Here is a 14,451-nt window from a genome sequence, read left to right as displayed (position 1 = left end):
TTGTCAAGCTGTGACTCACTGATTTTTTTAAACACTCATTTATTAACACTTTTAGCAAGAGACAACCACAGAAAAAGTAACATGCTCTTAAGAAGAAATTAAATATTCATAGAGATAAGCACAGCATTTAAATGAAATCAGACGGTCTCCAAACCACTATAAAAGAGCCATCAATGTGCAGTCAGGATGAAAGATAAACTGTGGAAATGCTACATGCATGTGTGACCTTCTATTTGCAGTTAAATCGCAATGTGAGCAAATCATTTAGGCCACAATATGGTATTTTAATTCTAAAGGCTCAGGTAGGTAGTGATGTGTGCACTGATGATAGTCCAGTCAGGAAGATCCACGTGATCTCCATTCGTCTCCATTCATCTCCATTCGTTTTATGGAAACCGTCTGTGACGCACACTAAATCTGCCCACTGCCTAAAGCTATTACTGCAGAACAATGGATGTGAGACTGTGTGGGCTGTTATTATCTAGTTTTATTGTATAAATCATGTTAAGCCTTATCACAGCTGAAGATGTAGTGCTTTTAGTTTAATAGACTCGATAATTGGAACAGTTGCATTTATTTATAAATAAGTAAAAACACTGCATTTTGGGAAAGTGCATCCTTGTGGGATAGCTAAAACTGTCTATTTACCTCCAATCAGGTACCCTCCATCCTCCAGACAGACATCCCATGAGGAAGGAAAGGAATGGTTGCGTTCTCACTCCACTGGAGGTCTGCAGGACACAGGAAGTCCACTTTCACCACCGGGCACAACCAGCACCAACGCTGGCAAATACCACTACTCAAACCTGCGTATGTCAACACATATCTGATTTACACTTTACAGTAGAACACAACTATAATTTCTGGATTTCTCATTACACCATAAACAGATATTGGGATAAATGATCATTTTGTGACATTATGACATATGTGTTGCAGTGAGTCCCACCAGTATGTCACAGTATAATCTTCCCAGCACCAGTATGAGCCGTTCCAACAGTATTCCAGCACAGGATTCATTCGAGCTGTACGGGGAGGGTCACACTTTGGGCGGCAGTGCCACCTCGCTGGAGGAACGGCCACGCGGGATGAGTCGGTCCGGTTCTTTCCGAGACAGCACAGATGAAGGTTAGCATTGACGTTACTTCCTTTAGAAGAATTCATTTATTTATTTACATCCGTACCATTGATATGCCTTTTCTATGTAGTTGTGCATGTACCTGTATGTGTGCATGTCTGTTAGCAAACTTTAGCATTGAAAACAGAAATATTTATATCGTTATGTTGCTCTGCTCTGTCTACAGTTCATGGTTCTTCTCTGTCTTTGGTCTCGAGCACATCATCTTTGTATTCTGCGGTGAGTGACGCTATAGTCTTCCTACAGAATCTTGTGATTGACTAATCAGTCAGATTTCAGTTTTGCAAAAGAAGTAGCCAGTCTTGCACCCAGTATTGTTTTTCTTCATTTAAAACGTTTTACAAAATTAAATCAATAGTACTTTTCCCCAAAAAAAAAAAAAAAAAAAATATTTGGGCTGTCAAACGATTAATCGCGATTAATCGCATCCAAAATAAAAGTTTGTTTTTACATAATATATGTGTGTGTACGGTGTATAATTATTTTCTATATATAAATACACACACATGCATGTATATATTTAAGAAATATTTGCATGTATATACTGTGTATATATATTTATATTATATATAATTTATATTATATATAAATATTTTATATATAAATAACACATTTTTCTTAAATATATTTTAGAAAATATTTTAAATAAAAACTTTTTTTTATTGATTTTATTGCATGCTATTATTTATTTTAACTAATTTGTCCTTTCAATTTGCCTGTATACCTTTTAGTTTTATATTTGATATTTATTCATTTTTTTTCTGTTTTAGAGCTGGGTTTCCTTTGAAAATATAATAGATACACATTATATTCCTTGCCTGAGTCTCACTTTCTATATTCATTTTAGATCACTCGTATTAACTGCTAGTCTCTGAATAACTGTAACATCATACATGCTGTTTCCATTTGCCTGAGCTTGACAAACTAATAACTTTAAAGAGTAAGTTCTTTGAGAAGTCGTCAAAGTTGAATATGTAACCTCCACTATTCACCAAGGCTATAAATGAAGACTAATGACGAGATTTAGAGAGGTGGTAGATTCATCTCAGAGGCTCATGGTGGCTCAGTATTGTGACTTTGCCACTATTTGAACACACATTTTCTCACTTTCAGGTGCTGGCCTTTTTAGACAAGGTAATAATTTGTCATACAGAAAAGTCTGCTTGTATTCACTTCATGTTTTTTGATAAATGCAAACCCTAACAGTCTAACGTTTTGCTTCAAATCAGCTGCTACTAACGGGTAACCATAAATCTGATCCAAATGGCAAAATTCTGATCTTTGGTTAATTTGTATGGCTTTGTGGTTTACCTTTAAGTGTTTGCTAAGAGCTGGTGTGGATTTTGGCTTCTTAATTCTTTCTTCTTATTGGATATAATAGGAAACACTGATTGTAGATTTTTATGAATGCAAAAAAAAAAAAAAAAAAAAATTATTGGGATGTTGGTAATATTGTATTTGGGTTATTTTCGTGTCCTTTAACTGTTGTTTTTTCCCACAGACGGAGGAGAAGGCCCACTCTGAGGTAAGAATATCTTGTTTCCTAGTTATATTTGTGATTTTGGTAATATGTAAAAGCAATAAAAGGTCAAACAGTGATACACTTTCACAAAGTCCAAAATCAGTTGGGTTTTTGAATCGGACAACCACACCAATACATTTACCAACAACACACATATTTAAAAAATGAAAATGTAACGCTATGTTGCATCATTTTATGAGACACTATTATGGTATCAATATCTATAATTCCCTTGTATTCACTGGCTCACATTCAGTCATGGACAACCATCTTTAAAATTCACATCCATAATTTCCCAGGTTTGGTTTTATTTGGACTCTTGTTCGTTTGATCACTGATTTTCCTTTGATTTCACTTTATTTTGTGTTTGTGTGCCATTAATATTCTCTCTCCTGTTGTCATATTTGTCCAAGACTGCAGACTTCTATATATGATGTGTCATGTGATGCTTAACATGTAACGAACAGCTAAACTTTTCATCTAACTACTAAAAACGAATGTATTCCTGTCTCATGGTTATGGCTGCATTTTGTACGAACATGCAACATACAGTTAATTGTACTTTTCTTTTCTCAATCAAGGGCCAAACAGTCCAAAATACAACGGTAATTTCCCATTTTACATACACTCTCTTCTGGTATAATACAAGAGAAAGCACTTCAAAGTCTTACGTGCCAGAGTGCTTACCTGAGGCCACTGATTGATATCTAGGTGTTAAGCAAAGAAAATGAAAGCAGTTTATTCTCCATTGTTTGAGCGCACAGCTCATTGAGGTTTGTAATGAGAAACCACTTCTTTTCCTACAGCAAATCAGAAAACTGCGAAGAGAGCTGGACGCTTCTCAGGAGAAAGTGGCAACCCTGACCTCTCAGCTGGCGGCCAACGTGAGTTAGATGCTAAAACAAAGAAAGGCATCAAAATACATCTCATCTAGTGTTTTAAATTTAGTACACATAATAATGCCTGTGCTGCAGTAAAATTAATAGGAATTCCAAGGTCCTAGAAGATTTAATCATCTTTATTTTGTAATAACAGATTTTACAATATAATTAATGTAATATCATATCATATCATATAATTATTATTATTTTATCATATTAAAATGATATAAGAATTTTTTTTAAACAGGAGTGGCTTCTAAAATATAAACTGTTAACAGTCAGCATGTTTGGGAATTTGCATTGAAGGCATCTCAAAATCCCAGAATCTGAGGTATTCTGTGATATTCTGAGGAGAAGTTTTAGTTTGTGTCCCTGCATTGTCAAACTAAGGCACATTGTTTCACAGTGTCACATTAGATTTCTGTGTGATGGCACTGCAGGAAGAGAGCAGAGTTTGGACCGGGCTGAACTCTATTCACTTTCCTGTCCCAGGAGTGATGAGGGCAGGTTTGATGAAGGGCTTTGCTCTCTGACAGTTTAGTGAGAAGTGTGACAGGGCATGAGACAGTTCCTGTCTCTTCACTCGACCTCCTCTGTGATTTGTGTTTGACAGGATTCGTGTATGGGAGAACGCCTGCGAACTAAATCTATTCAAGTCGTACAATACTTGAGTGGATTGAAATGTCTGCTCTCCAGCCGGATGTTTTTGAACTTCTCAGTGTTAGAACAACTTTTGAAAGTTGGTGTTCAGTTTTCAGGGATGAAAGAGAGCATCTTTGTTTCTGTTGAATTCTGATGCCCCACAGAAACACAGAAACTATATGATATGAAGATTATATTGTACTTCCTGAAATATTTCCTGATATCTGGACCCAAAAATTATTTGGACAATTACGACAAATGTCTGAATCCTATTACGTTAGTTATCAAACCAGTATCACAGTGTCAAACCAAGTGCCATTTATTTTAAAATTAGCACATCAAGCATTTAAGAAAAAAAACATTTGACAAGTCTATAATTTTCATTTAAGTGTAGGTTAAGTTTCCAAATTAGGGTATGAACCCTCAAGGTTTCTCTTGTTCTTCCATTCAAAACTTCCTGGCCACCCATTGGTTAATCCTTCAGTATCGTGTGCATTTGTATTAGAGAGTCTGTGTAGTTTTGTATTAGGGTGTGAGAGAGCTTAAAGATGGCTGTGACTAACAGGGGGACTGCTTTAGCTAGTTCACTGTTTTGGCCACAACTGAACCGTTATCCGCGTAAAGAAAGGTCAAAGAGACAAGACCATTTTGCTCAGATATTGTCATTACAGCAGCAAAACATCTGGATTTCATCACAACCACACCAGGTAAGGTGATAACACAAGATGTAGCTTTAGATATGTGGTTGCTTTATGTTGCTTAAACAGCTAATATGTGGCTTTCATTTGTATGCATATCATAGTTTAAAATAATTTTAATGTCAAAATGTCCACCTTGAGGTTTTAATAGGTGAGAGTTTGCTTGGTGGGATTCATGTGTCAGGCTCCTTTGTGTAAGATTTGTGGAAATGCTGCCTGTTTCAGGTGTGCTTGACTGGGCTGAGGGACTCAGTGTGGACAGATTGTTGAAGGAATATAAATGGATGGACAAACAGGTCAGGGCAGGGCATGTCGTAAAAGTGTGTTTATAGAGGCACTCTCCCATTAGAGTCACTCAAGCATTTGGCATTGTGCCTCTCAGTATTCGCTTGGCTTCACTTCCTGGCAGGCATTTTAAATAGTATATACCAAGAACCTTTTGAATGCACCTCTTTTATAAAACACAGTGATATTTAACTTAAAATATTAGAATTTAAAATGTTTTTATTTTATTTATAACTATAGGAGTACAGCTATCAGGTCCTCAAACGGGTTGTTGGTCAATTACAACAAATGATGTCCACAAATAATCTATTAGAACAGTTTCAGTCTGGATTTAGATCAGGACACAGCTCAGAGACCGCTCTTGTCTGGGTCACGAATGACTTTCTCACTTCTACTGACACGGGTGCTTGTAGCATTTTAGTTTTGTTCGACATTAGTGCTGCTTTTGACACAGTATGCCATACCATCCTTCTTGAAAGGATGTGTGGGTGGCTAGGCATCTCTGGTGATGTGTTTGAGTGGTTAAAATCTTATTTCACTGATCGTTTCCAGTATGTATGTTTGGTGAAAAATAAATCCAAACCAACTTTAATTCATCAGGGTGTCCCTCAGGGGTCTGTGTTAGGGCCCCTTATCTATTACCAGTGTGGATGCAAGACAACTTTCTCAATTAGTCAAAAACTGAAATGCTGCTTGGTGGTTTGCCAACGGCTCTGCATAAATGGAATAATTTCAATTTGTTAACTGATTGCCGTTCAGTATCTCTATTGCTTCTAGTGTGCAACCTTGGTGGGGTTTTTTTCTTTCTTTTTTTTTTTTTTTTTTTTTGATGTGCAGTTCACATTCAATGCCCATATCAAAATTGTCTCGAAAACTCAGAGTTATTTCCAGACTTAGACCTTCTCTTTCCTTGCCTGATGCAGAAAGGCTTAATCATGCCTTTATTATGTCTAGGCTTGATTATTGTAATGCACTTTATTCTGGTCTCCCTGATAAATCTATTAAGAAACTGCAATCTATTTAGAATTCAGCCACCCAGCTCCTGACTCATACAACTTTTCGCCAGCATGTTTCCCCTGTACTTTATAAATTACAATGGCTTCCCATACAGTCACGCATCAATTTTAACCTTGTCACTCCTTATACGCCAACCCTTTCTCTGCTCTCTTCTGGTTCTTGTACTGTTCAGCAGCCTCTGAGCATTCTCTGTTTCAGCTCCACGGTTATGAAATGCTCTACCTTTGGTGATAAGAAAGTCTCTAAATATTCATGTTTTCAAATCTGTGCTTTTTTAATTTTATTTCATTTTATTGTTTGTATTCTTTTTTTTTTTATTAATGTTTATTATTATTACTCTGTCATAGCACTTTGAGTTTTAGAAAAGCATTATAAATAAAATAAATAAAAAAATAATTTTATGCCAGCTCTGACTATCGTATGTATTGTTTGTTTTTTGTTCTGTCCCTTAGTTTTTAAAAACACTATGAGTCTAAGGTCAGATGTTAAACTGGGTCATTTATAAGGCCAAAAGATGTTTTGGATGTATTAAATATATTTTGGATGTACTTACGTTCGTTACTATTGTAACTTTGTTGTGTGAATATATATTCATTCACAGACTTCAGAAGTCTTTTCAGTGTAGCTGAGGTCAGGAGAGACGGCTCTTCCACCAAAGCCCTGGGCCTTATGTTCAGACAAGCCTTAGACATTGTGTTTCCTTTGAACTCCTTCTCAGGAGCTTAAACCTGAAACATGCTTCAAATCCCTTGGTGACTGTTGAGGAGTTCACAGCACTGTTTAGCTTGCCTGTGCAGGATAGATCAGAGTTTCCCAGGAGGAATCCTCCAGAGGCTCAGACTGGGTGGATACAAGATAGTTGTTGATAGTTTTTCCAGCTCAGATGCCCAGAGTGTGCTGTAAGTTTTTTATGCACAGAAGGATAAACTTAATAGATCTGAAAATCTATACTGTATGTCTCACAGTGTACTTATATTTGTTTTACACCCACTGCATTCACATTATTGGCTTCATCGGTTTGTGTTGCCGAAAGCAAAGCAGGTTTTGTGTTGTATGAAAAACAAGCGTCAGCAAGGACGCATTAAATTGGTGAAAAGTGACAGTAAAGACGTTTGTGATGCCACAAAAGATTTCTATTTCAAATCAATTCTGTTCTTTTGAACCTTTTATTCATCAAAGAATACAAAAAAAATGTATGACGTTTACCCAAAAATATCAAGCAGCACAACAATTTTCTTGAGCATCAAATTAGAATGATTTCTGAAGGATCATGTAACACTGAAGACTGGAGTATTCTTTGCATCACAAGAATAAATTATATTTTAAAATATATTACAATAGAAAAAGTTGTATAATATATATCAATATTACTGTTTTTACCATATTTGATCAAATAAATGCAGCCTTGGTGAATATAAAATAATATATTTTTTAAATACATTAACAAATCTTATTGACCCCCAAACTTTTGAACATTAGCATACATACTATTAGCATAACTATTATTTATACATGTACCTCTAGATGTCAAGCTTTGATAGCCTCGAACCCAGAGAGGTTTAATTTTTCGATTATTTCTAAATTTCCCTGTGGATTTGGTAAAGTATCTTATTAGAACCATGTGTTGAAATCTGCGTGTGTGTGTTTTGACAGGCACACCTGGTGGCTGCGTTTGAGAAGAGTCTGACGAACATGACCTGTCGCCTGCAGAGTCTAACAATGACAGCGGAGCAAAAGGTAGGAAAGGACAAACACACACACACACAAATGTGAACAATAACTTAAATATTTGAATGTTTTCCGTGTTTGTTGAGACTTAATAGCATATTCTACCAATCAAGAGATACTTGTACCGTTTTCTAGGGGGGGACTGAGTAGTCTAAGCAGTTCCACCCATCAATAAAACCATCCAGTCATCATGTAAATGTAACCTTCAGGTTAAAATGTGAAACTGCTTCCTTAATTTGCACAAAGCACCATCATCGACTTAATGAGTTCCTGCCTCTGTTAATCCCTCTTGAATAAACCATCAGAGATTACAGAGGGACGTCTTTGTTAAGATGGGACAATTTCAATTAAAGCTGAAACCCTATTGTAAGCACTAGAATCTTGAGCTCTGGATCGACAGAGAGACCGTATTGTGATGGAATACGGGGCTGGAACACATGCTCGGTTCCTCGGATCAGCGGGGCGCTTATCTCCACATGTGCTTTTTGGGCAGGAAACATCTGATAGAGGAATAAGACAGCTGGTGGTACGAGAGGGAGTTTGTGCTTTGCCTACAAAAGAGTTTGTGTAGGGTCAAAAACCGAAAGTGCCATGTGGCTCACTTCCTTTCTAGCGATTCAGATGTAATGCTGATTTGATATTTTAATTAGCAATGCTTGCTAGCATCACAATTATTTTTGTGCATATTTAGGGTTTGGGATTTAAACAAACCTCTGAACATAAGTGTTCAACTTTGTTGCGCAACTCTTGTCTGCATCATTTGAGCAACAGACATTAATCATAATCATGTGGCTTGTTGGGGGGAGGTGTGCTTTTACTTTTCTAAGCGATATGGGGAAATCAGTTGTGTTTATATTCAATGTAACTGTGTGTGTTGTAGGAGTCAGAGCTGGCGGAGTTGAGAGAGACCATTGAAGCATTGAAAACTCAGAACACAGATGCTCAGACGGCCATTCAAGTGGCCCTCAACGGCCCTGATCACGTTCATAAAGGTGCTGCTTGTGTAGATACTTCAAAATCTTTCTGTTTCACAATTATTAAAGGAATATTTCAGGTTCAAGTTAAGGTGCAGTCACATTTACCGTTGAAATCCAATCATTTTAGTAAGAATCCTTGCATAGAGCGTGCAAAAGATTCCCCCATGCTGATTTCGCAATGATATCAAGTTGGTCCCACAGCAAATTTGATGTGTTGACTAACAAAACACTAATTGGTTTGAAAGTGACTTCTATGTGAGCTGTGCATCACACAGTACTTACACTATTGATGATAAACAATGAATCTTTTTTGCCCACCATATTTCACCGCAATTTTTGCTAACGTGACAGCACCTTTTCAACTCAATCGACAGTACTTGTGGTATAATCAATTACCACAAAATTGAAAGTTTTTTTAAACATGATTTAAGTATGAAAAAAAAAACACTTACTAACATTTTCTGTGTAAGTCATTTTACTTTTTTCATTTTACATTTAACATCTAAAGCCCTAAAACAACCATAAAAATAACAATTTAAACAACTAAACAATAAATAATACACAGATTTCAGTTTTAACAGAAGAATACATGTAAGTGCTTTTGTAAAATTTTCTGCTTTTAAAACTGGCCCTATTGACTTCCATTGAAAGTTCCATTGTAACTCACAAATGTTTATTATGTGATGATGACTGTTTGTGTGTGTGTGTGGCAGACCTGAGGATCCGTCGACAGCACTCGTCAGAAAGTATGTCCAGTATTAACAGTGCAGCCAGCCATTCCAGTATGGGTAGCGCTAAAGACGCAGACGACAAGAAGAAAAAGAAGAAAAGCTGGGTGAGTCATTGCACAAGGCTTCAGCATCACAGGCTTGTCCGCTTGTAGAATGATGACTACAACTGTGAAAAAAGATATATATATATATATATATATATATATATATATGAAATATATGAATCACTGCATTAGATGACAAAATATAAAAAATTGACGACTGCAGTCAATGTTTAAAGAGCTTATAGAGCTGAGAACAGTTTGTAATCTTGCCGTACCGAACCAAGCTCAAGTGGAAATATAACCGTAACCGTTCCTTGCCGTTCTTAGAACTGTTCGGCTTGACGGTTGCATAAATGGCTTCATAAATGGCTTCATCTTACATCTTACACTTTTACGTTTAGTATATTACAAATTCATTATCTTTTACATTTGTATTTGGCTGACGCTTTTATTCAAAGCGACAATGTAATGAACATTTTCAATGTACATATTTACATTTTATTAGTTCTTGCTTTCCCTGGGAATCGAACTTATTACCTTTGCATTCTTAGCGTCTAGATATTAATGCCTTTTCCATATTTAGCAACTGTGAAACCTTGACTAACATTGTAAGAGGAAAGAAAGGTGTCTTTATCGTATTCTATTACGCTTTTTTCAAATTCTTCTATGATAAAGTGATTTTTAGTTAGTCATCATTCTAGTAGTGGCATCCTCTCTAACTCGGTTTCTACTTTGGGAACATCAAGAACACGTAGCACAAACATTTCTGTCATTTCACCCCCTTCCGGCTGTCTCGCCCTCTTTCACGCCCTCTCTCACACTTTCTCTGTCTTTCACTTCCTCACCACACCACCAGGGAAAGGATAGAGGACACAAGGTGACTATAACACCCCCTCAAACTCTCCTGCATGCCCGTATGGAGGATCCGACATGCTCGTCCCATTTTTTCCCCTCAGTGGCCCTTCAAACCCCTAAACTTCCTCACCCTTCAGTTCTTGCCCTTTAAAAAAACATATCTTTATATCTTCTAATGCACTAAAGAACATCTCGCTCAGGTTGCAGTCATTACCGGTGATATATTTATGTTATTAAGATGCAGTTTTGCATGTTTTACTCCGAGTCAGCTGTTCTAGTTCACTCGCAGCAATTTTACAGATTTATTATCTCCTAACGCTTGTGGGCTGTTGTTTATTCTCATTTAGGGTGTACATTAAGTCAAGAGCACTTGAGGTAAACAGCTGTTTGAGAAATAACATTGGCATTGTGTGCAGCAGTTATAGCAACTTTTCCTCAAGCTGCCCTGGACTCTTGTAATGAGAGCAGAGCTCAAACTGAGCTCATAAATACCAATCACCTCTTTATTTATGCGCCTATTAATTATTCATCAGCACAATTTGAGGCAGTGTGGTCTCTGGATTCAGACAGTCTGGAAACGCTGCTCAAAGATGAAAGACAGTGAGAAAGCAAACTAAAAAGAAAACGAGTGAGACGAGGGTTGCAAAATAATACATTCACAGCAGGGCTCAACAATAAGGATGCATTGTGAGAGAGAGTAGCGGGACAGTTTTGTTTTGCCTTCTATTAAATATAATTTAATACACATATAGAGAATGAAAATGCTTAAGGAAAATTAGAAATTTTTTCTAATATATATATATATATATATATATATATATATCTGTCAAAAAATTTCGATTAATTTTTGTCCAGTTTAACGTGTTAAAATATTTAACGCGATTAATGCAACATCCGTATTTTCTGACATCTTTTGGCTAGCGTAACATTATATGATACTTTTATTCATGCAAAAGCTTTTAAACCAGTCAACCGCGACAAGACAAAAGAGAACTGTGTTGTTTCTACATTAATTTGGAGATTAACTGTGAAATTATTACATTATAAAATATATTAAAATGCATAAAACTTGTTTTTAACTGCAATTAATCATGATTAATCACAGAATAAATGTGTGATTAATCTAGTTATTTTTAACTGATTGATTTAATTGATTTTTTAATTGATTTTTTTATTTTAATTGATTGACAGCACTAATATATATATATATATATATTAGGGCTGTCAAACGATTAATCGCGATTAATCCCATCCAAAATAAAAGTTTGTGTTTACATAATATATGTGTGTGTATGGAGTATAATTATTTTCTATATATAAATACACACACATGCATATATATTTAAGAAAAATGTGTTATTTATATATAAAATATTTATATATAATATAAATTATATATAATATAAATATATATACACAGTATATACATGCAAATATTTCTTAAATATATACATGCATGTGTGTGCATGCATTTATATATAGAAAATAATTATACTCCATACACACACATATATTATGTAAAAACAAACTTTTATTTTGGATGCGATTAATCGTGATTAATCGTTTGACAGCCCTAATATATATATATATATATATAAAAAAGCCCTAATATATATATATATATATATATATATATATATAATGTGTATACATTTTTGTAAAGAAAACAGAAAAAGTTTAATTGGATGGATGGATGGATGGATGGATGGATGGATGGATGGATGGATGGATGGATGGATAGTTTCTAACACATGGAAATTCCTTCACCATTTGTATGTTTTTTTTTTGTCTTATAATAGACCTATATATTATAGCTTTTAATTAAATATTTTAATGCATAATTTATATATAATACTAATAATAATGTATTATTTGTGTGTATATGTACAAAAAATAAAATGTTTAAAATCGCATTAAAAATACATACATAAAATATGCATAAGTAATATGCTTGTTGTGAGTGCAGTAGCTGAACAAGTGCAAATAGTACCAGGTCAGAAAAAAATGTCCTTATTGTTGAGTGCACTGATGTCAAAGGAAGTTGAGGAAATAGAGTTCCAGTCAAATGCTGTTATGTGGAATTAACTAGTTCCATGCTGACAGACACAGCCTCCATTCAGATCTAATCTAATCAAGTGAACAATGAATAAATGATGCTGCTGTTCCTGAACATTCTGGTCCAGCAGTGAACGTTTCAGTCAATAGTAACAGTGAGTGTGTTTTATCCATAGGTGGCTGATTCCATCCCCGCCCAGGTTAGTGTTTTCACGTCCCACATCACTGCGGCCATTTGCCTCTGATGACCTCAAACAACCCTCCCCCTCCCCCCACCAACTGCCCCCCTCCAAATCCTAGGTGTTTCCATAGAAATATGTGCATGCCACCAGCTTCCCCCAGTCCCACTGACTGCCAGTACTGTATGTTTCTGCTGCTTTATTAGTTCTGCACAGTGAATTGCACAAGCAGGCTGGTATTTACCCTCTCAAAATGTTACATTAACCTTATTTTTAACCTTTATCATAAGCTGACTGAAGATAACCATGTGATGTTTACCAGACTATTTGAATGTCTTACCTAATGATCTTTTAAGCATTATATAATGCAATAATATTTGTTGAATGAATGTTTCAGGCTACATTCAGAAAATGTGGCATGCATTTGGTTAGCACAGAAGACAATTTGTGGGGGTTTTTCTTACAGTTGCGGAGCTCCTTTAAGCAGGCCTTCAGCAAGAAAAAGACCAACAAGACCCAATCATCTCACGATGAGTTTGAAGAGATGACTGACTCATCCCTTCCTTCTTCACCCAAACTACAACACACCAACAGACAGACCAGCACCATCCAACCACTGCTCTCATCGCCGTCCACCACAGAGTGAGTACAGACACACATACAGTACATGCATATACACCTCTTGAACACGCTTAAACATGCACATATTTGTTATGTTTTAATGTCATTTGTTTCTATTTCAGTTACACTCTTGCATATAATGGGCCATAACACATTCAACACATTTATCACCAGTAACTTCCACTTGTGTTTCAGTGATTTTATTGCTTGTTTTGTTGAATTCTTTTTATTTATTTTTGCTCTCTTTTTTTTTTTTTTGATAATCTTACTTATATTTCATCCTTTCCCTTAATCATATCTGTATTCTGTCCTTGTTCCTCAATTTCATGTGTCTTCAGAAAGTGTTTTTGTGATAGCAAGTCCTCCCCCATTTGGATGCCAAAGAAAAAGTCAAATGGTCATGTGGTCTACAAGCACAGATCTCGGTAACGGGCACAGTGTGGCATGCTGGGAAGGATTGGGAGTGTGCAGTGACTAAAATCATTACAAAAGATCCCTTCCCCTATATTTCAGTTGTAAAACATTTTATTTGAGAAAAAATCTACAAAAAAATATATTTGAATTTAATTTGTAATGGGAGATGTACTAAAAAAATGGAAATTTTATTAAGGAGATTTTTGTAAAAACAAAACAAATTAAATTTCAATATTTGCTAACAAAAAGTTAGTCAAACTCGTCTATAATCGTTTAGGAATTAATCGTGGAGTTATTTATTAAAATATTACTTACTATATGTTGCTTTAACTTCAATAATTTGCCTGTGCTTAAAGGCCCTTAAACTATAATGATAATGATGATGATAATGATAACTTAAGTTTTAATAATCGTTCTAATTCTAAGAGAACAGAGAATTTTACACCACAACTATAACAATAACAACATAGAGGAACGATATTGTTGGAATCACTTTCATAACGATTGTTTTACAGCTTATGAATGATAAAAACAATGACAGCTAATCAGAATCCATCCTGCTTTAAAGAGCTTGAGCATTTAAAGCAGCAGATTACCTAACTGCAGTGAGCTTGTCATAAACAGAACGATATTGTGCAGTGGTCTGGACGCTAGTGAAGTTATC

At 35.5% G+C, this 14,451-nt stretch overlaps 1 protein-coding gene across 6 annotated transcripts in view; it reads left to right on the top strand.

Annotated features, from left to right (window-relative positions):
* The window catches only part of nav3 (neuron navigator 3), a 309,331-nt gene that overhangs the window by 282,345 nt on the left and 12,535 nt on the right, over nt 1-14,451 (top strand). For 4 of the 6 annotated variants that reach the window (XM_079868451.1, XM_079868450.1, XM_079868447.1 and 1 more), the window contains 12 exons: nt 659-810; nt 940-1,128; nt 1,305-1,357; nt 2,252-2,272; nt 2,640-2,663; nt 3,242-3,265; nt 3,467-3,544; nt 7,837-7,920; nt 8,792-8,903; nt 9,602-9,723; nt 12,750-12,773; nt 13,219-13,394. In XM_079868451.1, the coding sequence (XP_079724577.1) occupies nt 659-810; nt 940-1,128; nt 1,305-1,357; nt 2,252-2,272; nt 2,640-2,663; nt 3,242-3,265; nt 3,467-3,544; nt 7,837-7,920; nt 8,792-8,903; nt 9,602-9,723; nt 12,750-12,773; nt 13,219-13,394 (1,059 nt within the window). The remainder of the gene's footprint in view (nt 1-658; nt 811-939; nt 1,129-1,304; nt 1,358-2,251; nt 2,273-2,639; nt 2,664-3,241; nt 3,266-3,466; nt 3,545-7,836; nt 7,921-8,791; nt 8,904-9,601; nt 9,724-12,749; nt 12,774-13,218; nt 13,395-14,451) is intronic. The other 2 variants (XM_079868448.1, XM_079868449.1) reach the window with 2 other exon arrangements.

The sequence above is a fragment of the Squalius cephalus genome (genome assembly GCF_949319135.1).
Source record: "Squalius cephalus genome assembly, chromosome: 4".
NCBI classification, from domain to species: domain Eukaryota; kingdom Metazoa; phylum Chordata; class Actinopteri; order Cypriniformes; family Leuciscidae; genus Squalius; species Squalius cephalus.
The sequence above is the reverse complement of the archived record's forward strand: the minus strand, read 5'-3'. Positions and strand labels throughout refer to the sequence as shown.